The sequence below is a fragment of the Salarias fasciatus genome, chromosome 6 (assembly GCF_902148845.1).
Source record: "Salarias fasciatus chromosome 6, fSalaFa1.1, whole genome shotgun sequence".
In the NCBI taxonomy this organism is placed as follows: Eukaryota; Metazoa; Chordata; class Actinopteri; order Blenniiformes; family Blenniidae; genus Salarias; species Salarias fasciatus.
In genome coordinates this window covers 25,012,262-25,039,603 of record NC_043750.1, presented here as the reverse complement: position 1 = coordinate 25,039,603, position 27,342 = coordinate 25,012,262, and the positions used below count along the sequence as shown (strand labels likewise).

The 27,342-nt window shown below is 43.3% G+C and overlaps 1 protein-coding gene across 3 annotated transcripts in view; it reads left to right on the top strand.

Moving 5' to 3' along the window:
• LOC115389579 (protein sidekick-1-like) overlaps positions 1-27,342 on the top strand; it is a 300,042-nt gene that overhangs the window by 185,348 nt on the left and 87,352 nt on the right. For all 3 annotated transcript variants that reach the window (XM_030092998.1, XM_030092999.1, XM_030092997.1), the window contains 10 exons: positions 2,899-3,001; positions 6,722-6,897; positions 9,922-10,005; positions 13,001-13,195; positions 14,622-14,738; positions 14,864-15,031; positions 15,607-15,709; positions 15,920-16,093; positions 21,690-21,826; positions 23,134-23,281. In XM_030092998.1, the coding sequence (XP_029948858.1) occupies positions 2,899-3,001; positions 6,722-6,897; positions 9,922-10,005; positions 13,001-13,195; positions 14,622-14,738; positions 14,864-15,031; positions 15,607-15,709; positions 15,920-16,093; positions 21,690-21,826; positions 23,134-23,281 (1,405 nt within the window). The remainder of the gene's footprint in view (positions 1-2,898; positions 3,002-6,721; positions 6,898-9,921; positions 10,006-13,000; positions 13,196-14,621; positions 14,739-14,863; positions 15,032-15,606; positions 15,710-15,919; positions 16,094-21,689; positions 21,827-23,133; positions 23,282-27,342) is intronic.

Here is a 27,342-nt window from a genome sequence, read left to right as displayed (position 1 = left end):
CCAGTTCAAACAACTAAAAGGAGAAGATAAGAGGATGATAGGGACTAAGAAAAGGAAGGGCAGCGGGGAGCGAGAAATCCAGACAAGATGAAATGATAGATTTCCCCGGAGAGAGAGAGGGGATGTTAGACACGTTGACAGAGAGAAGAGCGGAGTGCAGATCACACAAGCTGATGGCATTTTGCTTTCCCCTCTATATCCGCCATCGTGTCTGTCACACCAGGACAAAGAAAGATATCTGCATGGTCTCCTCTCGCGTCTCCTCCCGCTCTGAGCCCCTCTCCTTCCCCCCAGGTGTTCTCCTCTTGTCCTGCGAGTGCTTCCACCATCCCGATTTGTCAGTCTGCTCCCCGTCAGACTCGCAGCTCCAAGTTAATAGGTTGGGTTCACGTCCCCTCCACTCATTATCAGCAGCCGTTGCCACCATTAAGGAAGCGCTGATGGTTACCAGTCCCCCCGTCTGACCTCTGCTTCCCACGACGGACAGCTAATGGACACGCTCTCCTCTCGCCGCCTGTCCGTCATCACTCCGACGCCTCTCCCTCTCCCGCCGTCTGTTTTCAGCACACACAAGATGCCGCTGCCTGCGCAATCACATTAAAGATAGATCGCGCGCGCGTGTGTATGTCTGTGCGCACGTGTTGAAAGCATAAAGCGACTGAGTGATGGATACCTCCACCGCTTTTTTCCTATCCTTCTTTCTTTCATGTCATTTCACTTATCTTCTCCGTTAATGACTCAACCTCCACCCTGAGTTGAAGCATCAGCAAGTGTAGGTGACAAGACGGTTGAGTTGGTGTGTGTGTGTGTGTGTGTGTGTGTGTGTGTGTGTGTTTGTGTGTATATCACTCGCCTATCTTCCTGTACTCACATGTCTTATTACACATCTCTGCGACGGTGCGATATGACTTTTCAGCGCTTCTCCTCCGATAAAAAAGAGGATGACGAGATCGAGAGAATGTGAAGGAGGAATAAAGAGCAGAGAGTCAATTACCACCTTTTCCTCTTTCCCTTCAAAAGGGAGATCAAAGCTAGTTCTCGCCTCTCCCTCTTCCTCCCCCATCCCTCCCCTCCACCCCAACCTCTGTCAGAACTAGCCGGTTAATTTGTACTCCCAGCTCCTCCCTTATTGGAAATCTACATATTCATCGCTTATACGGTGCATGCATGGCGAAGCCATTGATGTTCACACATACGCACACACACACACACACGTATACACATTGCCTGAATGCGCTGGCCTCACACGTCTGTAAGCACAAACACTTTTCCAATATCCTCTTCTATTACTTTTATAGAAATTATCCTAACACATTTTTTTTCCCTGCTTTTAAAACTGATAACAATCCCAGAGTGTCCTTTTCTTTTAAAGAGGCCATTCAGGCCATAAATCATACACACACACACACACACACACACACACACACACACACACACACACACACACTCAAACACACCATACTCTCCCACACACCATTAAGACCATAAATCATTCTTCACACACTCACACCACTTTACTCTTTTCTGAACACTATCGTTGTAACTCTCACACACACAGCGCCACGTGATCACCAATACATCATCATACCCCAAACGGCCGGGTGTTTTTGACAAAGAGTTATATTGTTTATAAAACAGACTAGAGCAGGAGTGTGTTTGTGCTTGTGTGTAACAGTTGAGAGTATGTGTGAAGTTGGAAACTACACTAACCGTTTTAGTTCAACATTTCTTCGAATATTCTGTATTTAATATTCGGCTCAGCCCCAGTTTACGCAAGAAAGTTTCAAGTGAAAACGCATTTGTTGTTTTTGTGTGCTCTTTTCAGAAAGGTTTCCTGAGTGTATGGCAACATTTTGAAAATAAGGTGAAGCAGCAGAAACGCTGAAGAAAATATAATTTCCATTTGGGCCCACTAGTAGGTGTTTTTTGTTTTTATGAAGAAACTCGCACAGAAAAATATGCCATAAACATTAACAATGATATTACACAGACGTTCGTTTGGACGTATTTATTTTTTTACTCAAATTCAATTTTCTGTTGTCTACATGGAGGCAGAGTTGGAGCGTTTTTAAAAACTTCCATCTCAGGAGAGAGGTTGCAGTGCCCATCATGAGCTGTGTTCACTACCATGGCAAACTGAACATCAGCAATGGATCATCGTAAAAGGTTTTGGGGTTTTGGGGGGTATGATGCACCTTTTTCAAGCAATTTTTCAGTGAACCAGTGGAAAAATGCGTTTCGAAAAAATGCAACGATACCAGCATGTTCTGTTCTCTTTTTCTATTGTTGGGACTGAGCAGTCTGTTGGGTTTGTCCTCAAAGAAACTTTCCAGTGACATTTGATTTGGTAAAGTTTTCTGAGGTTTAGCTTGCAGACTCATTAAATACGTGGGAGGAATTTTCTATCCATCTTTTCGTATCCACAGTCACTTGTGTAAGACTCATGTGTTACTTGCGGTCATCCTCAGTAGATCACTTCATGTGGGTTCATTGGACAGTGTCTATGTTTGCATAATAATGGTGAATTCTCTTCTCATAGCCTAAAGATATGGCTGTATGTACACTGTTTCGTTAATCAAACTGTCATCATGAGGTTTGTCAGCGCTGGTTTGGTTTTTCAGAAATCCATCCAACTTTCCAAACAGCCTTACAGCTAAAAGTGCTGTTAGCATTCCAAGGTAGTATTGAACAACCGGGATGGGGTTAAAAGGCTTAGAAACTGTATTATGTTGGCTACAAGACAAACTGATTGTGCAAGTGTTCAGGTTTTTTTTTTTTTTTTTTTTTTTTTTTTCCCAGAGTATGTGGGAGTCGCTCATGATCTATGTTTGGGATTATGCTGCTGTGTGTGCAAGTGTGATTTATGAGCTGAACTTGTGTTTCCTTGCTCTGTTGCAGATCCGGAGTCAGAGCAAGTAGCTCCAGCAATCGTGATTGGACCCAAAGACACAACAGTGGTGACAGGGAGCGAGGCCACACTGGAGTGCATTGCAAATGCCAGGTACATTTCTTCTGTACGCACACATACACATACACACACACACATGCTCATGATTTTAAGCAATGCTTTTCATTTATAGCAGCGCTCAACATTTTACATTACATTGTTGGAATTGCAGATTTATGTCTTTTAACAAGTGCAGCAATACAAGTACAGATTCATGTGAATCCCATTCATTTGCATAGGTCATCTATTGGATTAACCCAATCCTTTAAACATCACACCTGTGTGCTAACTCCAACCCCATCCCTAAGCTATCACACACACACACGCACGCACGCACGCACGCACGCACGCACGCAAACGCCTTCCTTCCTCTAAGCCGTGTATGGGAAAAAAGCACCTGAATGCTGACGTAAGTTCCATTAAACAGCGGATTGTCTACTTTTAAGACAACCCGCATTTTGTTTATTTTTATTGCCTCAAAATAACAGTTTTCGATAAACTCTTCAATCAAGACATGGGATTCCGTTTCCATTGTATTAGTCATCCAGGCTGTGAGTCACAGTGACTTCCTGAGTATAGTCATTATCACACATATAGTCATTGTTGGGCTGTAATAAGCAAGTGTTGAAAGTTGGATCTTACATAATACAGCAGGAGCTGACTTGGGACTGAGCTTTTAATACTTTTACTTGTTTTCATATTATATAATCCAATTGTTTTACCCACAACCTGTTTTGAATGAGCTTTTTAAGGCTCTGAGTTGCATCGGGAATCTCTCCACATTTCTCTGCATGCTGAAAAAATTTCCTCCAACTCAACTTCAATCCCGCAACCACCTCAAAGTGAGCATGGCTTAAGGAGTCCTAAAGAGTTGTTATATTTATGTATAAACTGTAATATAGCCGGCTACATTCCAGTTTGTATCCGTAAAGGTTTACATGCACTTTCTTTCTCTGTCTTGTAAACAGTCGATGTGCTCATAACTGGAAACTTTCTCTCTGTGAATATCAGACTCCTAGTGACAGCAGCACAGTATATACAGTATTGGATGGCAGCAGTTGCTTCCTCGGGTACACGGTACATGCAGGCAAATGCTTCTTAAAAGCGATCAGAGCTGTGTTATTGTGCAAATCCAACATAGATCAAAAAGCAGAAAAGGGAGAAGTGGCAGTGAGGTTGCTTTGACCAGATAAAAGCTCTACCAGCCAGGATGACACATCCTGAGCTGTCTGGACTCAACAGGTGATATTCTTGGTTCAGCTTACACAGTGTGCTCCCTCGAGTTTTACCAAGTGCCGGTGTATTTTTTTTTTTAACAAGGTTTTTGGTTGAATCTTGTTATTTAGTCTGTGTGAGTCGGGCTGGCCTTTCCTCTTTAAATGTTTCCCAGCTGTACTTGACCCCATGGTAGCACACAAGCTACAAAAAAAAAAACAAAAAAAAAAAACAATACAAAATAAAACACACAAAAAAACCGACTACAACACCCAGTAGATACTGTAACAGAACTGTGAGTAAAACTACAAAAGAAACAGAAGCGGCCTATGACACAAGTAGACACGGGATCACACCATACATTTCTAATGCTAGGCTGATCAAACTGTTTCCTTCACATCTGCACACAAATAAGCTCATAATCACTTGCTTTTTTTTTTTTTTTTCTACACCAGGAACAAACCAGACCATAGGGACTATTCCTGCAATCACAAACTATTGAACGCAGAGAGACTATACTGTACCCAGGAACCAGAGAGGGAAAAACTAGTGCAAGCTTGGCAGGATTAAAGAGTTTGAGCAATAAAATCAAACGCAGTGCTGAAATCTGAAAGCCCCTGTTATCTATATACATTAATCATCAATGAGTTATAGGCAGCAGTGCTCTGCTGCTGGAGTAGTGCTGAAATAATTAGAAAGTTGGCTGAAAACAAGCAGTGCCAGTCGCTCCAATACTGGGGGTTTAAAAGCATCTTGTCTCCGGTCTCTATAGGACCCCTGGTTACAGTTACGTCTTAAGAACATTGTAAAGGACATTTCACAACCTGGATATTCTCTGTTTGAGCTGCTGGCATCAGGCAGGCACTATAAAGCCATGAAAACAAAGACAAACTGACTCAAAAATAGTTTTCTGTCCTACAGCGATAAAAAAAAAAAAAAAAAAAAAAAAGATTGAACGCCGCGAACAATAACTTATGAACTCAGTTCACAAGGGCAGTGTGCAATTTTTGGGGATTTTGTTTATATGATGGTCATTTTGGTTGACCAGAAAGCACTGGCAATGAAGTATGTATATTATGGCATACAATGACTGCCATAACATTATGACCACCTGCAGCTGAAGTGAATCATTCAGATTAAAGTCAACTTCTGGTTCCCTAACTTTTAAAGTGGAACTCCGTTCAGCACACATTGAACGAGGCCCAGGAAAAGAAAATGCTATGTTAAAAAAACAAAACAAAAAAAACTGTGTATTTAAAGTATTTGTCTATGTATAAGGCAACATCTCCTGTAGGCTTTAAAGGAGGTGCTTTAAAGGCTTTTGCCACAACCCTTCACTGGGATCACATCATGAACTCATCAGACTTTCGGTTGGTTCGTTCCGCAGTAGCTTCATGTTTGACCCATTTTTGTGAATGCAAAACTCGATAAATCCCACGCAGTTCTTTCACAACATTTACTATATGGCTCGACACAAACAGCACTGTCAGCTGTGACGTGAACGTTTGGCAGACGGGTACAACTGTGAGAAGGTAATTGCAGTGTCTGTTTGACAAAGAGAAAACATAATTTTTAGGTTGGTCAATCACTTTTAATCATCTGAGTCGCATTTCCAGCCAGACAGTCTACGATTCGACAGGAAACATATCACAGAATCATACAGAAACCGGGTTTTGCCAGCTTGTATTCACCTCCTACACGTGTCCTCATATTACAGTTCTTTGTGCTGCGTAGTACCACCAACCGAGTGGCTGCAGTGGAATACGAAAAACAAAGAACCTCTTCAAAAAAGAGAGAGAGAGAGAAGCGAATGCAATAATAATAAATCAAAACAATGCAATGCTAATGATGTCTAAGCTAATGTATTCAGGAGATATCACTTGTAGAGAATGACAGTAGCTGGTATTTCATGAGCAGCTTTTATTATGAATTGTTTTGTGTTGTTCCATCTGTTTAATTTCTGCGGTTGTTTTTGTTTCTCGATGCTTTTACAAACCACTCTAATTTAAATCTAAATGCACTTATACTGGTTAGAGTAATGGACCCTTGCATTGTCTTTCTCATTGGCTGTGTTTTTAATTTATTATCATAGATTACTGTTTGTAGACGGTGCGGATGCTGTAACTGAGCTGTGACTTTCGAGCAGTCCTTGGAAAAAAAGGCCGCTTCAGCTACTGATTACATAATTAGTGTTTGTGTTCATGAGACACCAACTGAGGATTGAACGCAGGTAAGAAAAATAAAGTATGGAGTCACACATTTAGGCACATTTATTTCGATGCACACAGTCGCACACACACACAGAAAAAATGATGGTGTTTTGACTTTGTTTATCCAAAACAAAATTTCATTTTACACCCAAGCCCATTTCTTCTTTCAACATTTGGAGTGACTGAAGCTCCTTCATGCTGAGTAGAGCTGACTGCTCTGATATACAGACTGTCATCGCTCATTTCCTGCCTCATTGACAAATAAACTGATGGATTTAATATGTTGTAATTGCCTTCTGTCATCCTTTTTTTTCTCCCCTTTCAAATTCTTCTCACCCTCTCCTCTAAGACCGGTGGACGGCCTGGTGGTGTCGTGGAAACGTGATGGGCGTCGGCTGGCCAGTGGGCGTCGGCTCGTCATTACCACCCCATCCTCCTCGGACTCCGGGTTGTATGTTTGTGAAGCGTCGCTTAGCAACAGCACCGCCAAATCAGTGGAGGCGAGGGCGCACCTCACTGTCATAGGTAAGGGGGAAAAAAAGCTGTCCATCAGTCTCTGACACACACACACACACACACACACACACACACACACACTGGAGAGCTTTCATCCAACCAGTGAGGTACCCTCATCAGTCAGACAATCAGGAGCTGGTACCAAATTGACTTGACTTCATTTCTTAATGACTCGTCTTAACCTCATCTAACCCAGATCTCAAACTTCAATCTTGATGCTGAGATTCATTGGTTTACACCGTGGAAACTTTTTGTCCCCGAAAATGGAGGCAAGTCCCCTCAGGCTGACTGAACGAACAGATTTGCGTCCTCACACACACACATACACACACTGTCTAACATAATTATCCGTGATTGTCCTGGGAAAGCCCCTCTAAAGCCCTCAACATGTGATTAATTTCTGTTAACCTCACTCTTGTCTTCTGTTGTACATTTGTTTTGCTCCGGGCAGCGTTTCGTTCTGTTTATTCCTCCATTTATTCCTCTTTCATTCCTGGAAGCGTGACTGTGGATGCCCCACAGGCAGGAGCTGTCAGCCACAGGAGCGCTCGGGCCATGTCGTGTTGTTCGCACTCGCTAGTAAAATGTCCATTGTAGTCACAAGCAGCTGCTGCGCCCGTCTACACACAGCCCCATCCAAGGATGTGCGCGCACATGTATTTATGTTTGTGCTCACATACGACCGCCACAGCACACGCCCACACACACACTCGTATGCCCGCTGGCCTGGCGGCTAAATTAGTTTTGTTCCCCCGGAGTTGCCAATCAATAGGAGAACACTGAAGGCACTCAAACTGGAGCGATCTCGTCACAAACCCCCAATCCTCTGCTCTCCGCCCTCTCCCCGCCTCCGGTCCTCAGTGCGTGTGCGTAAACAGAAAACAACAAACACGCAATCCCGGAGCGTGTGATTGATGAAGCGAAACTTTTCTCCCCCCGTTCGTCAGCGTCTTTTTGATCTGCTGTGATTGTCGGAGCGAGCGAGCACCTAAGCAGAGAGAGAGAGGGAGCGAACTATCCACGCCTTCAGAATACTTACTAGTCAGAAAAGACCTGCCTGAATATTTATACCGGCTCATTCTCTTTCTTTGTGCCCCCCTTGGCTTCTGTCGCCAATTTTTGTACCCTCTGCCTGCCTCTTTTCTCTCGCCCTCCACCCCCTACTCCACAATCTCGCTCTCTCCACGTTATCTTCCTTCATTAGGCCGCAGGACTCTTAAGACCTGCCTGCCAGGGACAAAGTCTGCATGCATTCATATGTATCAGAGAAGTAGAGACTGATGAATACATTGGTACTGATCCTCTTTTCTTGGCTATGGGCTCAACAGAGCTTGATGCAATAAAAAGGATTCCTAAACAGAATAGTGTATGTGTTTGTGTGAAAGGAAGGAGACAGCCTCAAAGGTATTCATTATTCAATTTCATTTCTTTTTTTTCTCGCTCCAATCCACTAATCGGAATATGTATGACACTGCATCCTCATGTTGTGTACTGTACGGACGGCTGCCGGTGCAAACAATATGTCTCCTGTTGTTCTCCATCTTCGTTTTGCAGGTAGACGGTAGGAAATCCATAAGAGCTCAGAGGCCTAAAACTCAGCCGCCCCAAACACTCTCAGATGTGTTTTGTTCTGTTCCTGCACCCATGTTCCCTCGCACTCACCTGTCTGAAGGGGATTAATGCATCCGTGTTATCAGCGTCACGCCATGAGGATGTTACTCATCTCTTGTTTTCTCGTTCCCCGCTCGACGCACACTGTCCCCGTCCTCCTAACGAAATCCTTCCCAAATTTCACCGTGTGCGTAAAAGATAGAAGAAGAACAAACACACACACACACGCACACGTAAAAGTTATCAGGACATGGTAAAGAAGTTGAGAGGTTGCAGAGTCAAGTGTAATAAATGCAGCACAAACGCAGGAGTCTTCTGTGGAGCTGCGTGTCGACACATCCAGCTCGGTCAAACTTAGCCTCCTCAGTTTAACCCTGCAACGTGCAAAAGAACAAAAATAAACACTGGAGGCGAAGGGCTGCGAGAACAGCGGCCCCAAAGATGACAGCACAGTGTCAAGACTGTGTTTATTGTTTGTATGTTATTACAGTTCAAGTATGAAAGCAAAGGAAAAAAAAAAAGAGAAAGAAGAAAAAGTGCTATTAAAATTCTTTCTCTTGGTTCAATAGGAATTACGTCTTTGGAGCAACTGAAATTCACATTCATTATTTAGTTCATGCGCTGGACATTTCATTTTCCACTAAGTCATTTTTCAGTGAACAGGTGCCACTGCTGTGTGCTGAAAACGAATTAGACACTGCATCTCCCTCTCTTCCTCGCTGGGCTCACTGTGTCAATATCTCTCACTGAATATCAACTCTTTTTTTTTTTTTTAATAGAAATGGAGCAGCGCAGTATTTTTATTTTTTAATAACGCATAGCATTATAGTAATGAACCAGCAGGCATGTATTCACATTCAAATCAGGGGAGTTTTTATTTTCTCCTAGCTGCTGTCAGCATTTAGAGAAATAAAAATGTGGAGATATTTTGAAGGAGCTGTTATTGGCAGTGAAATAGACTAGTTTAGCAAAAAGAAGAAAAAAAGGGGGGGGGGGGTGTTTCCCTGGGGACACTATGAGCATGTGTTTTTTTTTTTTTTTTCTGTGACTGTGTGTGTAAATCATTTCACAGGGCATATAGACAGAAATCCTGCCCTACAATGACACTCAAGATACTCAAGGCCAAGAGGGGGAACGGTTTTCATTCTGCAATGCCGACTTCCACTCTCCAAGTCTCTTCTCTATTAAAGAATAAATGCTTGGAGAGGGCGAACTCCCAGCTCCTCTTTTAAGTTTTTTCACTTCGTCTTTTTAAAAGCTGAAAGTTTTTTTTTTTTTTTTAACAACCTAATATTAGCCGCAATTTAAGCCCTTCCTCTTCCCTATTCAGCTTTAGATGCTGTTTTATTTTTATATTGGTCCTGATTGTGATGTTTATTTAAATTCCTTTTTTCTGGGTCTTCAATTTTTTTCTCTTCGCAGAACCACCCACTCTGACTGCGCAGCCCAAAAGGAAGATCTCAGCCGACCTCGACAGGAATGTGGATATCCCCTGTCTGGCTACAGGTACGCTGCCTCTGTGTGAGACCAGAGAACATGAACGTGTCAAGAGTCACACCCTGGTTCACAAACAAACCACACGTCATCGGTATATGAAACACCTGGGCTACATGAGAAACAGGGTTATTGAGGAGAGATGAGCAAGCATGACGTTTACCCGAATTTTTCTCAATAAAATAATATTTCTTGACAGTAAATAATTTCTTTCATGAGTTCGATGATGCTATTGGCCTTGTATCAGTTTTTCTTTGTGAGTTTTATCTGGCAATTTGTCTGATTTTTAATATCCTGAGCGAAACCTTTTTATTTCCTTCAGATTTACATTGTAGGGACTGATCGTTCAGCAGGTCAAGGTACTTTCAATCACAAACTTTCAAAAGCAGGCACCTTCAAAATGAAAGAAAACAAAGCAGCCATCACCATCAGTGTGGCTGTGTGTGTTTGTGTGTGTGTGTATGTGTATGTGCACGCAGGCGTGTGTGAGAGAAGCGAGAGATGCTCAGTGCTTTGGGGCATAGTGAAGCAGTGGCAAAGCCACATTATGAGTAAATTCCATCTGCCATTTATAGCAACACTGGATACTGAGTTAAAAACTTCTTGGCAAAAACTAGACAGTCTACATTATTAAAACAAAAAATACTCCACCGGTGAGGCCTTGTTAAAATTAGATATATCACATTTATGAAGCGGCGCATTTCTGTAGTGGTACCAGTTGGGTTTGCATCTTTTCCCTGTGCATGTATGAGTTTTTCTCTTTCTTTCTTTGTGGGCACGATTTTCTTCCAAAGTCCCAAAACCAGCAGTTGAGGTTAATGTGAGTGTGTGATTAAGCTCTGGTGACCTACCCTGTCTTCACCCACAGTCAACTGGGATCAGCTCTTTTATTATTATGAATGAAATTTTATTGTGCCCCTGATGAACTGTTGAAATTGCCTGTGTCCACCACATGAGTTCTCACTCTCAGCATAACTAAATAGCTCCAGTCAGTTCAGTTCGATTTTATTTAATGATATATAATATATTTTTATATTCTTCCCCCTGTAACCAGGTTTCATGGAGGCCATTCATTCATATTCTGTACTGCTTCGTCCACTTTATTGTTGTGGGGGATTGGATCTGATCCTAACTGACCAGGGGACAGGTCATCGGTCCAGCACAGGGTAAACAGAGAGACAGGCAGACACCAGACAAGCCGGAGAAAACCCAAACACAATCACGAACATAAAGCCCGACACAGAAAGGTCCTCAAAATCAGGCTCCAACCAGAGAAATTCTCAATGTGAAGCAAGTTCAACCCTCTCTGTGAGGCTTAATGAATCCAATTGATATTTGGATTAAAAAGATTGACTCTTTGATAATCTGCATTCAATTGTTGAGTTTCTTCTGTGAAAGTAGAACTTTTGATCTTAATTATTGAATGGCCTCATGATTAACTTTATCGAAGTGGTCAGGAAACAGACACGGTCTTTATTGAATAAATGAAAGCGGCAGAGAAGAATGTCAGGAACTGACTTGTGGTCTGGACTCTGGACGGTTCATGGAAACAGCTAAATATCCAATGTCCCTTATCACCTCATCAGATGTTCTCAAAAATGTTTCCAATTATTTTTATATCCTAATAAGTGTTGTTATGTGGCTAAAAACAGTATTGGGGAAAAAAATACGATCTCACAAAGGCTTGTGACATAAAATCAAAATGAAAAACAAAAACACTGAAAGACTTTTTATGTTGATTATATTTTGGTGAAGAGACTGCAGATGGTAAAAGAAAGGATATGATTAGGTTTGCCAGTTAATACTTGAAACTTTCCACATTGAAATGACTGATAGAAGTTAAGTAATCCTGCCTAAATCCACTCCTTTTAAAGCATCCATACAGCTGAATTCAGATGATGCTGTCACTGGTCATAGCCAAATTGTATCCTTGGGTCGATTTGTAGAAAGCTCCAGTCCCGCTGTTTGAAGAAGCATCTGCTGCTCAAGGTGACCTGCTTCAAATCTCATCAGGCTGAGGTTTGGCAGCAGCGTTCAGGGTCTGTGGGCGGTGGTTTGAATTCCTCGTGAGCAATGGCGCTGGATTTTTGGCGGCATGAGTGCATCGATACGTTGACACAGAACCTCGAGATTCCACTTGTGTCTTCAAGTGGATGACATGAAAGCCTTCACAGGAGCAAGGCTGGACACAGGCTCTAAAAACTGCAACACACTGCTCTCTTCCTCCTCCTCCTCCTCCTCCTCTCTCTTACGCACACACTGAGTTTATGTTCCTCCTCAGTAATCTGATACAGTGGCAGTGTAATTAAATCGCACAGGCCTGAGGGTACGGAGAGAGAGGGATGGAGGCTCGGAGGAGGAACCGGGGAAGGAGAAAAGACAGAGTGCAGCAAAAGAGAGTGAGACTCGGAGGGGGGGGGGGAGAGAAAATACTTCACGCATGTCTGTGAGAGCTTGACACCAACAGATTGAAGGAAAGTGTGGAATCCATCTCCCTCTTTCTCTCCGTCCCTCAAATAGCCACAGCAGCACACACGCACGCGCGCGCACACACACACACACACACACACACACACACACACACACACACACACACATAAGCACAGGTGGGAAGGCCTGAGACAGAGTAATTGCATGAGCCCCCTGCCTGTCATTTCTGGCATGTTCATCAGACAGGTGGGCGCTAACGCTGCAGGTATTCAACGCGCCGCTCTTGCCCCAAATCTTTTATTCAGAATGTTTTTTGGCCCTCTTCTGCCACCCTTACCCCCACGCCCACGCCTTCCAATCAATATATTATTAGCAGTCATTATGCACGCATGCATATTTATAAAGGGAGAAAGAGAGAGAGAGAGAGAAGAATGACTGTTGGTAAAAGTCTGGCTTGCTTTTTCAGCAAATTTTGCAGCACTTTGTTGAGCACTGAGGTCATCTGTTGTGTTATTAGGGGAAATTGAAAATTTTCTCCCCCCCCCCCCCCCCCTCTGTGTGTCTTTCTTGTACGTAGGGGTCCCTCAGCCGAGGATAGAGTGGTACAAGGATGCCGTGCCCATTTCCAAACTGGCTAACCCTCGCTACAAGGTCAACGCGGCAGCTGGGCTGACTGTGCGCCGGGTGCAGCCGGGGGATGGAGGAATATTCCAGTGTTTCGCTCGCAACGCCGCAGGAGAGGCCCAGGCGCACGCACAGCTGCTCGTCTCCAGTGAGTTTTCACCGACATGTAGCACACACAATTAACTGTGCTCTTATTGCTTATTTCCCCTTCACTTTTATCTGGAAACTTTTTTTCCCACAGAAGTCTGTCTCACTTTCATTTAATTACTATTTTGTTTGTGTAATTTTGCTTGTTAGAGCTGCAGCTAACAATGATTATTATTGTTCGAATAATGTGGAAGCAAAATATGACATAATTAAATTTCTTGTTTTTCCTAATCAACACTCAGAATATCACAAATATTCTGAAATGAGAAAATCTCACAGTTGAGAGTGTTGAGGTATGTAATTGATGGCATTATGGAATGAAAAACGACCGAGAGGATATGGAGTTTGATTGTTTTCCTGTCAATCAGCAAACCACCGCAGCTGCGTTATTCCCGCTATTCAGCCTTCACGTTTGATTCTATTCATGTAAAAATGTAGAAAGCATTTAAGCAGACTGTTCTACTTTTTTTTCTCTGTTCTGGATTTACACTAGAGAAGCATTTCATTATAATATATCACATACCAGCTGTTGAAGTAGCTCCAACTTTATCCAGTCATCCATCTTCTATATCGCTTGATACAGCTGAGGGTTTTGCACCGCGCTGAAGCTGGAACCAGCTGACATTAGGTGAACGGCAAAGTACAATAAGGATGAGTTACCAGTCCCATCAGTGAGGCAGATAAACACACACCAGTTCATCTGATCTGTATGTATCACAAGAGAAAACCACTTTCTGCCCATCCTCCTTTTGTCCGTCTTTATCCGCCTAAGGCGCCCATGAGGCTGGAGCCAATAGGCAGCACATTGATTACAACCAGGACAGATGACAGATGATCATTCAATCATTCAATCAATAATTTCTAACACAAGTTTTTCAAGTGACAGGAAAGCAGTTTATCTGGAATAAACCTGCAGGTAGAATGTGCAAACTCCAGCCAAAACAAGTGTGCTTCTCTTCCCAGTCTCTTATATGTTTGATTTGAAAATGACATTTCCTGTGTGTTGAACTCTTTCATAAGGTGAGTAGTGTTGTTTTCCTTCTTTTTTTTTCAGTTTGAGCCATTTTTCATTCAAGTGACTGCGTCAGAGAAGCACTCCACCTTGACCTAACGGTCTGCAGGGCGTGCCGGCTGACAAAGTCTGTTCATACTGTTATATTTGCCTCTGAGGAGTTTCATTTTGTTTTGTGAGCGTTTGGTTATAATCAAAGGTCTCTGTGGAGCCACCACACCACCACCTTCCTCATTTATGCCCTCACACGTAGCGCCAGGTTGTGAATAAAAACCTCCATATTGATCAGAGAGGAAGCGTTTGTGTTTCGATCAACAGAAGCATCCTATTCTCTCTCCATGCGTCCTCATTTTTCCTTTTTCACTCCTTTCTTTCTCTGTCTTCTTTCCTCAAATGGTCTCCTCTTGCATTTCAGGTGTGGCCCCCACGTTTACATCTCCCCCGTCTGACCAAACGGTGACTGATGGCAACACAGCCGTGTTTACCTGCCAGACGAGCGGCGCTCCGAAGCCCGCCATCACCTGGAGGAAAGGTACCAGACCGTGCGCGCAAAGACACAGACGCCGCTGACAGAATGTGTTTCTAATTAAAATGTGTTTAATGACTTAATTACTTTCCTTCACCTCTCGGCTAATTTATTATTTTCTCTCTCTGCAGGATCGCAGGTCTTAGCCAGCGGCTCCGTCCAGGTTCCCAGGTTCACACTGCTGCAGTCTGGCGGTCTGCAGATTCAGCCCGTCAGCTCCCAGGATTCGGGAGAGTACACCTGCATCGCCTCCAACTCGGAGGGAACCATCAACTCCACCGCCACGCTCACCGTCTGGAGTAAGACGCACAACGCATGCTCTGCACACACAAACAGAGACGGATTAAACTGCTCAATATACATTTGCTAAAGAGGCTAAAACAGACATGGAACAGTAATTTATCCATAGCTGTCCGATTGCATTAGCTCACAGTGGAGAGTAGATCTGTGATTGGTTATTGATGCTGTTAACTGATGCAGGAATGAAATAATCATTTGATTGGCTTGGTTAGAGGCCGACGGATTAGCTGATAAAGTTATCGATTAGCTAATTGTACCCATATATACATATATAAATACACGTAAACAGGAATTGGCTGTTTTAGATGAAATCCACTTTAGCGAGATGAACATTGCTCGAGCAGATTTCTGCTCTCACTACTGAGGTGAATGTAGAGTATCTGCTGTTTTCTTAGTCTGTGTGTGGGTGTGTGTGTTGATAAACTTCCTTTGTTGACATTGTTGCACATCTAACATTTAAAAGTATGCATTATAAACCATGTCATGATATAGACATGCTAAACAAGTTTTATTTTCACTCTCAAATTCTGTTTTTCTTTTTGTTTTTTGTTTTTTATGTCTTCTCCCTGTCCAGACCGAACAGTGATTTCTGTTCCACCGACAGACCAGCGTGTTATCAAAGGAACCACCGCTGTTCTGGACTGTAACGCCACCAACGACCCCAGGATCGATATCAGGTACGTGCTCGGCGGCCCTGACTGTTTACTTACACGATCCCTAATCTTGTAGCATCTCATCTTCTCGTCTGCAGCGTTGGGCAGACGTATTAGGTCGATGTAAACAGTGGTACTTATCCGTCATATAAAACCAGCAGGTTAAAAAAAAAAAACAGTTTTTCAGTTTGGGAAGGCTGTGTTGCGATTCCCTTTTGTCACGTTCCGCTGCAGGTTCATGTGGGACCGAGGCGGCGTGCCGGTGCTTCCCACCAGCGGAGGCCGCATCTCCCTGCGAGAGGGATCCCTCACCATCGGCCAGACGTGGTCCGGGGACATCGGGGACTACACCTGTACCGTGACGTCGAAAGCTGGCAACGATTCCCGCTCCGCACGTCTGGAAGTCATGTGAGTTCAAAGAATTTATCCCTTCCCCGATCTGCTACTCAATCACGTTCTGCTGGGTTTTATTTATTTATTTTTTTTTTTGCAGATTACACAAATGAGATATGGGGCCTTAATGAGCTTCACGCTACCTGTTTTCCTGTTCGCAGGCTTGATGCTAAGTTAAATTAACCATCTGCTGGCTATATCTTCGTGTTTAACACGCTGACAAGAGAGCGGTGTTTGTCTTTTCATTTAACTCTAGCTAAGAAAACAAATCAGTGTATATCTCAGTTTATTAAGCCCGGAAACACGTGCTTTGTTCTGCTTCACATATATTTCACCTCCCCCTACATTCTCAGACAGCTGGCTGGTATTTGATTTTCATATTATTTATACTTTGTATCCTGGTAAATAAGTCATTTCTTATCTGGCAGCATAAATAGCTTTCCTCCTCGTGATTAGTCTCATCGATTTTGATGCAGCACAGCTTTAAAGCAGGAAAAAAACATGCTCCTGTCTTCTTCTAGTGAGCTGTTGGACTTATTCATATTGCAGATATGATTGACAGAGAGGATGTCTCATGATAAAAAAACATAAAAAAATAATAATAATAATAATTGACTATGCAAAATAAAAGTTAGATGGAGCAGATTGATGAATTGTTACACTGGGAAACACGAGAAAATAATTATTGTCAGGTACTTTCAGCACTTGTTTCATGAGTTAATTGCTTGTTTCTCATTGTTGCCATGTTCAGTCAAGGGTCAGACCCTCGGTGAGTTATTACTAGACAGAGCAATAATTATGTAGGCATGTTTCTGCCTACAAGTAGACTTTACAATCCCACCTCTGAGATCACTTGCACATTGCTATGCAAAACGCACTTCCACATGTGCGTCCGTGTGCTGTGGGGGAAGCGCGCTCCAGATGTGCCACAGGGCGGTCCCGCTATGAGCAGGCATGCCCATCTGCTCACATTAAAGCAGGCCACACACATTTAATCTGTGTCCTGCTCTGCGACCCTCACCGCCTCATTATGGCCACTGTGAGAGAACAGGTAGCAGCATTTATGCATTAATAAGCACTTCTGTAATATATTTATAATGGGCAGTTATGATATATTAATATAATTGCGGGGGAGAGGAGAGAGAGACTGAACAGAGATCCACATCCCTCTGAATTATAGAGGGACAAGAGGTTACACATGTCACCCTCAGAGGGAGGGAGCGGATCTGTGTTTACAGCCGAGTAAAAACACACGGGGAGCGAAGGGATTTCTGTATGACCATGTGTGTGTGTGTGTGTGTGTGTGTGTGTGTGTGTGTGTGTGTGTGCGTGCATGTCTATGTGTGTGACTGACATTCTCGTTAGCTCCGTATCAATGGGTCACAGAGGCTAACAGACGATGGCGGCTGCGGAGACAGACTAATTACCAGCAGGTTATTGGTTCAACTCCCGTAAGGCCCATCCATGTGTCCGTGAGTTCGTGACTGTGCTTGTTCGTGGCTATGTGTGTGTGTGTGTGTGTGTGTGTGTGTGTGTGTGTTTGCAGGCCGGGTGTGAAGGTAGTTGCTCTAACATTCTCTGAGCTCATCCATTAATTAATATGATCATGTCAGCTCAGAAAAGAAAACATGGTTCTCATTTCCTCTCGCTCCCTCCTCTACTTGTCCTTGCACTCTCCTCGCTGTGCTGCTCACCCCGGCTCTTCTGCCAGCTCCCTTGATTTTCTTGGTTCAGACCTCCTTCAATATTGAGATGTGGATCTGTATACAAAAGCGAAAAAGAACCGAAGCAGATGTTTTTAACCCAGCGTTTCCCGATGCAATTAATAGGAGTTTGCAGCCTGTCAGAGGCGATCCCTCTCACAGTGTACTCACACATCCATGATTACTCAGAAATAATTGATAACCTTATGAATACGAGAGATGCAGCAAGTTTACGAAGGAGGCGCAGTCTCTTTCAGTGGTTTCAGAGTAATTATATTCACTCACTTCTTTGATGTTGTCCTTTAATTTCTTTACTTATGTTATTCCTGCATGCACCTGCAGCCTTCAAAGAAGGACATTTGAGATCTACATTTTGTCCGCCTCTCCTCCTTCCAACTAACAGCATTTAAAGGGAGTTTTGATCCACTAAAATTGGTGTAATCAAATGTGTGGATTCTCTTTATTGCTTTCATGAATATGGCCGAATTGCTCTCCCAGTTATTAATATAACGGGAGTGCACACATATACACAGGGGATGGGCAAATGTCTGGAAAATTTCTTTTTAATAGACGTTCTGAAATATATTTGTGGCGATACAGAACACGGACAGAAACATACGGACCAAACCATATTTAAAAGGCTATAACCTCCTGGAACTGATCCTGGACCAAACCCAAGAACCAACCTGGATGTTGGAGCCAACCTTATTCTACTGCACATATTTAATAGAACAAAAAAAATACAGGAAACCAAACGTCTCCCTAATGAACCCTCCAAGCACACTGTCACAGACGGGCTGACAAGACACAAAGACATAAATGTGTAATTACCTGGTCAGGAGCAGGCTTTTGTTTGGATGCGGATATTAAAGATATAGTCTGACATCTTCTATTTGAGATGAAAAGTTGGAGGAGATGGTCTCGTGTTGACAGTTGTCACAGCATGTTTAGTTTACATAGTTATCTTGGTTTAGCAGGGAAGCTTGAATCAGGGGCCAAATACCTGATTTAAGTCTGTCCGAGATAAAAATGGATACATAAATAATACGTGAGCACATCTAACCTTCAGTTATTAACCTGTTCGCTATTGTTTTCTTGATTTCTCCAAAAATCCAAAGTGAAGTTCAGTGTGAAGACTAGAGATTGTGGTTTTGTGAAGTTACTGGGCTGCATGCCGACTTTTTCCTGGCCAGGATCAGGGACTTTTTGAAATCTACCTGGCTACTGTTGGCAGCCAAGAATGAGTCCAGCCAAATGCTTAGAGCCACATTGAAGTTACTCTGATCTTATGAGCATTTATATAATATTTTTCCCTTGGAGTTTATTATTTCTGACTGGGAGTGGCACAGCGAAGATGTTCCTAATAGAATAATTGTCCTGGATGCTTTTTATCAGCCTTGCATAATTTAGCTATTCAATGTTATTGCAGCTCCAATTACAGAAATGTGCTGGTATTTTATCGTCGTCTTTTAATTGTAATGCAATGCTTTTCTTTTTCTTTTCTTTTTTTTTTATTACAGATTAAAAATTCAAATGTTAATGTCAGAGAGGTGCACGGTCTAAACTGTCTGTGTCACAGTTGGTTCATGATTTACATTTTTCATTAAACGCCGGTTGTTGTCAGCTCCTTAATAATAAATATGTCCTCCTCATGATTGCTTCTTAAGTAACGCTAAATTAACTTTAGCCCTTTGTCAGTCAGGCGGTCATAGTCGTTACACTGTGCATCTCTTTGTTGTCTTCTAAACGTAACTTTAAAATACTAAAACGATTCTGCAGAAATGGTCAATGACTAAAATGTTCAATCTACAGCTATTTTAGTTGTGAGGCTTTGCATGCTCCTGAATACAGTTCATATGATGATTCGTGTGATAATGAAAAGTTCATCAATACATCATTAAAACTTTCTAATATATCGCTTCCATCTACATTTACATCCTCCAGCATGAAATTGTGTAGATGAATATCTACTCCTCCTCTTCAGAATAATGTAAAGTGTGATTAGATTTTTTCTGATCATAATTTCCTTTTCAGCCTAAAGCTCTTGACAGGTAGTTGTACCTCTCTTGCTTCAGATCTGTCGATGACCAGGTCTCAGGATATGTGCATTTTAAAGGTCTGTGTCACATTTATTAGAAAGTGCAGTCAGTGCACAGGTTTCTCTACTCTTCAGAAAACTTTCGTAACACAATGAAACACAATACGACCACCACATTATTTGTGACCTGCACAGTGTAGCGATGAAGAAGACTCTCACTCTAGTCTCGCTGAAGAAGTGTCAGACTGTCTCTTTCCGCCAGTCCATCCATCCAGCCACCTTGTAGAAGTAGTTCTGATCATAACAATTTTCCACTGTCAGTTATTGTCAGTTATTGTGCTAATCACTGTGATCTCCCTGCATCAGGAAAGGAGTCCACTTTCCTTTAAGTCGAGAATTCACTTCATGTTTTCCTGTTCGGAAATCCAGCTGTGACTTTTCTCTGAATTCAGCTGAATGTTTTTTTTTTTTTTGTTGGTTTTTTTTTCCCCAACTCTCTGTTGCTCTTCTTCTACATCAGCATGATAATAGTTGTGGCTGCATGGCGTATTAGTATTCTCTGACTTGTTGTGGAGCCACTCCTCTCTTATCTTAGGCACGTTAAAGAGTTGTATACTTATTCATGACTTCTTTCCCCTTCAAGTACACCTTGAGACTTTTTGATCCAACTGCATAAATACTAAAACATATTGTGTTTTTACTCTTTTTTTTATTGTAAGGTGTCATGAACCTTCATTCAATGTCACAGTGGGAATCTTTATGATCTTCTCATACTTGATGCATGCAACAAATTGACTTTTTGAAGGTGCTTGAAGAGTTTCTCCTTTGTTTCCTTTTAGCTGCTTTTGATGTTGTTGTTGTTGTTGTTGTTGTTGTTGTTGTTGTTGTTGTTGTGTTGCGTACTTTGTGTTAAGTTTATGAGACTGGTTAAGGTGGTTAAGACATTTCGTCCTCCGGCGGTCCATTGGTGCCGGTGGTTTGGTGACACTTGTCATGGACATGCCAAAGTGCCGTCCGGCAGTAAAGCCCACATTGTCCCCGGTAGAGGATCTCACACAGGAGCTCTTTGCCTATTGGGAAGCATTCAGTGTATGAAACTTTATTTATAAAACATTTTATAACAATCACTGCTGCAAATAGTCATAAAAATCTGTGTATGTAATAACAGAATAAAAATACAATGAAACAGTGTAATGGTAACAATAGGACAGGAGCAGATTCTCAAACTGGGTTAAGTCAAGGAATAAGAATGGGTTTTAAGATTAACTTTAGAATTGGACAGTGAAGGGGTTTGTCTGATGCTCAGCGGTAGCTCACTCCACAATTTATGAAAACAATACAAAGATCTGACCCTCTGAGTTTCCTTCTGGACCTCGGTGCCTCCAGGAGCAGCTGATCAGCTGACGTGAGGCACGGGCAGATCAGAGAGGTAAGGCAGGGTGAGACCATTCAAGGATTTAAAAACAAATAAAAGAATCTTTAAATGAACTCTGAAGTGTGCAGGCAGCTGATGGAGGGAAGCCTGGATGGGAGTGATGTGTTTCCTCTTCTGTGCTCCAGTTCAAAGTCTGGCTGCAGCTTTTTGAACCAGCTGGAGACGAGTGAGGGATGACTGTATTAATGGGAATTTCCAAGAAAGAAAGAAAGAAAGCTTTTTTTGTGACATATATGATAAATGTACAATGAAATTTGGTCCCTGCTTTTCACCTATGTCTCAGGAGCATTGCACAGCTTTGAGAAGTTCAGGGTCAAAAGACTTGCTCATAAACACACCACGGTAACCGGTCAGCTGTGGGATTCGAACCTGGAAACCTCTGATCACAGGTTTGCTTTAGAAACTAAAAGTTTTCATGTGTGTTTTTGTGCTCAGTGAGTTGCCACACTCTCCTCGCTCCCTGACGGCTCGCCTCAACGACTCCGACTCCCGCTCCGTCCTGCTGTCCTGGCTGCGCCCCTTCGATGGGAACTCCCCGCTTCTCCACTACCTGCTGGAGCTCTCTGAGAACAGTATGTAGAGCTGTGCTTGCTTGTGTGTGTTCATGCATATGTCCACGTCCATCTCTGAGCACACTTGATAGCTTCTGAGCAGCAAACAGCTGCTTCCTCGCTGTCTACCAGTCACTGACAGGCGCTCCTTTACAGGCATGTGGAAGATTGTGCTGTTGTGTAAATGTACATGCAGGTTCCTTATAAATAAATTCTTTCTTCCTTCACCCTGCCTTTACCCCTTCTCGCTCGTTCTCTTTGCTTCTCACCCACCCCCTCTCCACCCCAGATGTTGTAACAGCAGGCTGGCTCCCTGTCAAATAAGAAAGGAGAAAGAAAAAAAGGAGGAAACGCAGGATTGAGGGAAAGTATGACGAGAGAACAGATTGGAGAGAGACGGCTGGAGAGCTGCTCACTCCTGCTGTAAGCTAAGGATGCTGGGCGCTGAGCGTTACATGCACAGCCGAGCTCTTGGCACAGAAAATGTGGGAGCTGGATTGATGAGCAAATATCAAATGTTAATCCTCATTTTAATAGGAGCAGCACCACAAGTGTGACTTGAAGTTTTATTTTTTTTTTGTCTTTTTGAGTTTTTTTTTTTCCTGTCACTATTTTACAGCTGCCGTCTCACAAGCACAAAAATACAGGAAAATAACGGCAGAGAGAAAGAGAGGAGAAAAGTGCTATCATGGGAGAGGGAAGACGAAATGTGACACCGGGGAATAACAGGGTAGAGATAAAGGGAAAGATGAAGAATGCAGAGAGCTTAAATGTTTGGTCGATTTCAGTGAGGGATGAATCCAGCCAGTAAGGAATGGATCAGAGGGTTTTTTTTTTGCCTGTTCCATGCTTGATATTTATTGGAATTATTTGGATGTTGTTTTAGAGCGGAGGGCCAGCTGTAAATATATTTTCATGACTCATCGCGTCTAATATGCTGGGTTTGCTGAAAAATGTCCACGATCCTTCTCACTTACAGAGATCCACATGTGGCTGGCACAATAACAGGGATAATAGTGCATCTGTCCACGGTATCATCGGCAGGAAGACTGAAAGATAAGCTGGCAACAAGCTGGCAGCAATATACCACAACATCTGTGCTTCTTTATTATTCTTCATTCCTTTAAACTTACTTTCTTGTTGCATTCTCAGCGACTTCCTTTCTTTAGAATTCTTTCCATCACCTCCTCTTTCTCTTTACTTTGCGTCTTTTATCTATTCCTCCCCCTTTTTCTGTTTGATTTATTGTCCCTGAGTGTTCTTGTGTCTTTGTTTGTCCTGCCTCAGCCAGATATTATCAGCCTCTAATCTTTACGTCTCGTGTCTAGACTCTCCATGGAAGGTCTACCTATCAGAGGTCGATCCCGCGGTGACCGAGGTATCGGTGGGCGGGCTCACGCCTGCCAGAACCTACCAGTTCAGACTCTGCGCCGTCAATCAAGTGGGCAGGGGTCAGTACAGTGCCGAGACGCAGAGGTAAGAGCACACGGCGCACGCTCACAGGCACGGCGGGGCTGCACAGTCGCTGCTACCAGCTTTATCAAACACATGCTCTGCAATATGCTCTGTGATGCCCAACTGCAAATCCAGAGATGTTTTCCAAAAGGCATGAAACCAATTTAGTGAAATGTAGAACATGCCATGATGCGTGTGAAATAGTTTCTTCTTTTTTTTCTAATTCTATTCCGACTCTGTGTAATAGACTTGGTCACACAACCTTAAACAAACAGGAAATGATGAAAGTGGAACCTTTCTGCAGTAAAAAGGCAAAGCGTACCCCTTCAGTTGGTTGTGCGTGTGTGTGTGTGTGTGTGTGTGTGTGTGTGTGTGTGTGTGTGTGTGTGTGTGTGTGTGTGTGTACATGTGTGTGTGTGTGTCTGTCACAAACAAGGAGAGGAACATGCACCATGAATTCAGAATTGGTTCTAACAAGGCGAGGATAAAGGGAGCATCCCTTTTTATGTATAATCTATTTTCTTTGCAATGAGCAATTTATATTCATCACATACATACATGCTCTAGGTGTGTGTGTGTGTGTGTGTGTGTGTGTGTGTGCCAGTCTTTCTCCTGCAGTGTTAAACAGTGAAACAAGTTGTTGCCCGTGTGTGTTTGTCTTTGTGTGCAAAATGTCTGAAAAAACAAACAAGGAATGTGAATTTGTTCAAAAACCAAATAGGTTGCTGTGCGAATGTATTATGTTTTTGTGCGCTTTAGCTTGTGTGGGAGAGTGTGTGTGTTTGCGTGTCCTCTCCCAAGAGAAAACACTAATGCGGGTAATTACGACGCCTTAGCACTGATGGAACTGTACGAAGTGAAAGAGGGCTGGAAGAGGTGTGGCGGGCCTCTCAACAGTTTTGCCCCTGAGTGCACACACGCAGCAAATTGCTGGCGCACAACGGAACAGATGTGGTCGTGCATTGCAAAGCGCCGGCACGCGCGCGCACACACGCGCGCGCGCAGGCCCATTGTCTGACTGAAGGAACTGACCATAGACAGATGCCAGTTGTAGTTCCGCCAAATAAACTCCGCAACAACAGTGGCTGTGATTGCTGCCGTCACACATCCACACACCTCAGATTACACTCTCCTTTCAGTTCCCGTCTTTTCAACTACTTCTCTTATCTCCTCTCCGTTCTCTGCACTGAGTCTTTTCCTCCTCTGTTCCCTTTTATTCAGAAATCTTTTCTAACTAATCCCCCTGCTTGTTTGTCATTATTCTTCTCCTTCCCGTTCCTCTCGTCTTCCTCCCGCATGAAGCAGCCTTTGTGTTCGGCTGCCATTCTGCTACCTGGTTCTCAGTCCGAAGCTGGCTGTTAGAGACCCGGGAGAATAGATTGGATTGATCCTCCTTAAATGAAACTCTGGCAGACAGACAAGTCATTGCTGGTCAGTGTATCAGAGCAGATGGATCCGTGTTCGCCTCATACGTAACCGCACACACATACACGCACTTTTCATCTGCTGGATTTTAGCAGGGTAGGACACACACACACACACACACACACTTGCACACACAGAGATATACACTAGCAGGCGCAGTTGCCAGAGCGTGTGACGCACATCACACACTCAGGAGAGTGAAGCAGAGTGAAAATGTCCTGCAGAAGCTCTGAGCAGCCCGATGAGAGGGATGACAAACTGCAGTAATGTGGACAGAGGGCAGAGCAGAGGAGATGCTTGTAATATTGATGACAAAAAGCTCTTATTAAAGTTTGAACTTCCAGCTGCTTCTCTGCTCTCCGATTTTGTTCCCGTCCTGATTAGGATCTTTGTCATAACAGCATCAGTTTATCCCTTTTTTTTCCCCGCGTTCCTCTTCGCCCTGTATTATTATGTGGCCTGTCTTTTCCACCATCCCTTTGTTCAGCGGAGTTCAAAGGAGCACACAGAGAGCAGTTGCATAAACGCAGATACAGGAAAGTATATGAATGAAGTTTGATCAAAGCGGGAAAGCATTAATGCAATCTAAATTCAGAAATTCTGGCGATGGCTTCCAATCACACAATCTGCGTGCGGACTTACTCGTGCATGACCTGCTCCCACACCATTAGCATCTTTAAAGACGGAGCATTAGCAGCAGAAACACAGATTATATATAAATGCCTTCAACTGCAGACATCATCAGCACTTTAAAGCATCCGTCTCAATTCTTTTCCACTTTGTTCCTGTTTTTTTTTCTTAATGTTTTTTATTGCAGCTGTTGAGACACATCACATTTTATCAGTGTAGATGTGACCAACAACAACAACAACAACAAAAAAATCACTGCATGTTTCCTTTCATGCATACATGCACACAGCTGTAAAAAATGTCAGAACAGAAATTTTTGGGACTTTTTCTCCAATGCAGACAAGAAAACATTAAAGCGACACTAAGGAACTTTTCAACCTTAATAAAACATTTTAATATCTTTTGTGATGATACATCGGCTTACAACTAATTGAATGACCCCTCTGTCACGGGCTGAGGGGGTCAGTATTGCTTTCACTTGGACTGAGCAGCTGTGAGGAGGGTGGTAGGAACCCTGCACACTAAAAAACTCCAAATGTGCGGACTGCTTTATGGCATGCGTCACATCACAATATAACATTGTTTAGCCACCATTAGATTCATTCAGATTCATTACCTCGTCATTATCCATCCTTCACACAGCCACTGGAAACAAATGTAGGCGAGTTCAGTCCGACAGCACGCCTCCGGGAGCAGCATTTTACAACGCCATGCGCTAGGCCTCATGGGAACTGTAGTGTTCGTTCAGGCAAAACACTACCGCTTTTGTCCACTGGCGCCGCCAAAATCACTGAAAACTGAAAGTTCCTTAGTGTTGCTTTAACTCAGTGAACTGAACTGATAATAAGCAGCATGTTTAGCAGATGAAGGCAAACATGAGGCCTGCACATTCCAAAGATACTCCAAAAGGAACATTTATATATAGCATTATCACTTTGTTATATATTACGTACTTGCTACCACTAGGTTGCCATTTACGTTGTTTAACTTTGCTGTATGTTCACCCTCAGGCTGTTTATTAGACCCTTTCCCACCGATCCTACTCAGCGCTCTGAACATATTAGATGTCCTCAGGTATTTCCAGCAGCAGCTTTCAGGCTTGGACTGTCTGCAGAAAACTGTATATTCCTGAAAATGAAGCTCATGTTAGAAATATATAATTTAAAAAGGCTTTAGGCCTTATTGACCTAATTTTTCTCATGTGCATGTTTATAATATTTGTCCAGCATGTTAATCTGTCTGGTTTCACACATATTGTTTCAGTTCCACATTATTCATATTAATATCAGTAATTCAACAGGAGTGTTGGCGTCACATTTTGTTGCGTGTTTCCTGGACTTTTCCACATCATAAAAGAACTAATACTAGACAATAAACTCTGAAATAATGGCATGCAGACATTTCTGGTCTGAGTGACAGCAAATGGTGTATGGACTTTTCATCTGTGGCCATGTTTAATCTGCCTGCATGATCCTCAGCCTTTCTACTTTCTGCAGTGATAAATTAATTAGAATCAGAGTTTTACTGTAAGAACAATGAGATCAACATGTATATCATTCTCCCCCTAGAACTGCCACCTTAACGTGGTGGGGGAGTTTGAGAGCCCGCATGATCCCAGGAGCTATGTTGCCGGGGGGCTTTATGCCCCCTAGTAGGGTCTCCCATGGCAAACAGGTCCTGGGTGACGGGCCAGACTGAGAGTAGTTCAAAACCCCCCTATGATTAGAAAAAGAACAAAGGTCGTTACGTCGCCCGGTATGGCGCAGCCGGGGCCCCACCCTGGAGCCAGGCCTGGGGTTGGGGCTCGTAAGCGAGCGCCTGGTGGCCGGGTCTTTGCCCACGGGGCCCGGCCGGGCTCAGCCCGAACGGACGACGTGGGCCTGACCTCCGGTGGGCTCACCACCCACCGAGGGAACCGTAGGGGCCGGGTGCAGTGTGGATTGGGTGGCAGCCGACGGCAGGGTGCCCGGCGACCCGATCCCCGGACACAGAGACTGGCTCTAGGGACATGGAATGTCACCTCGTTG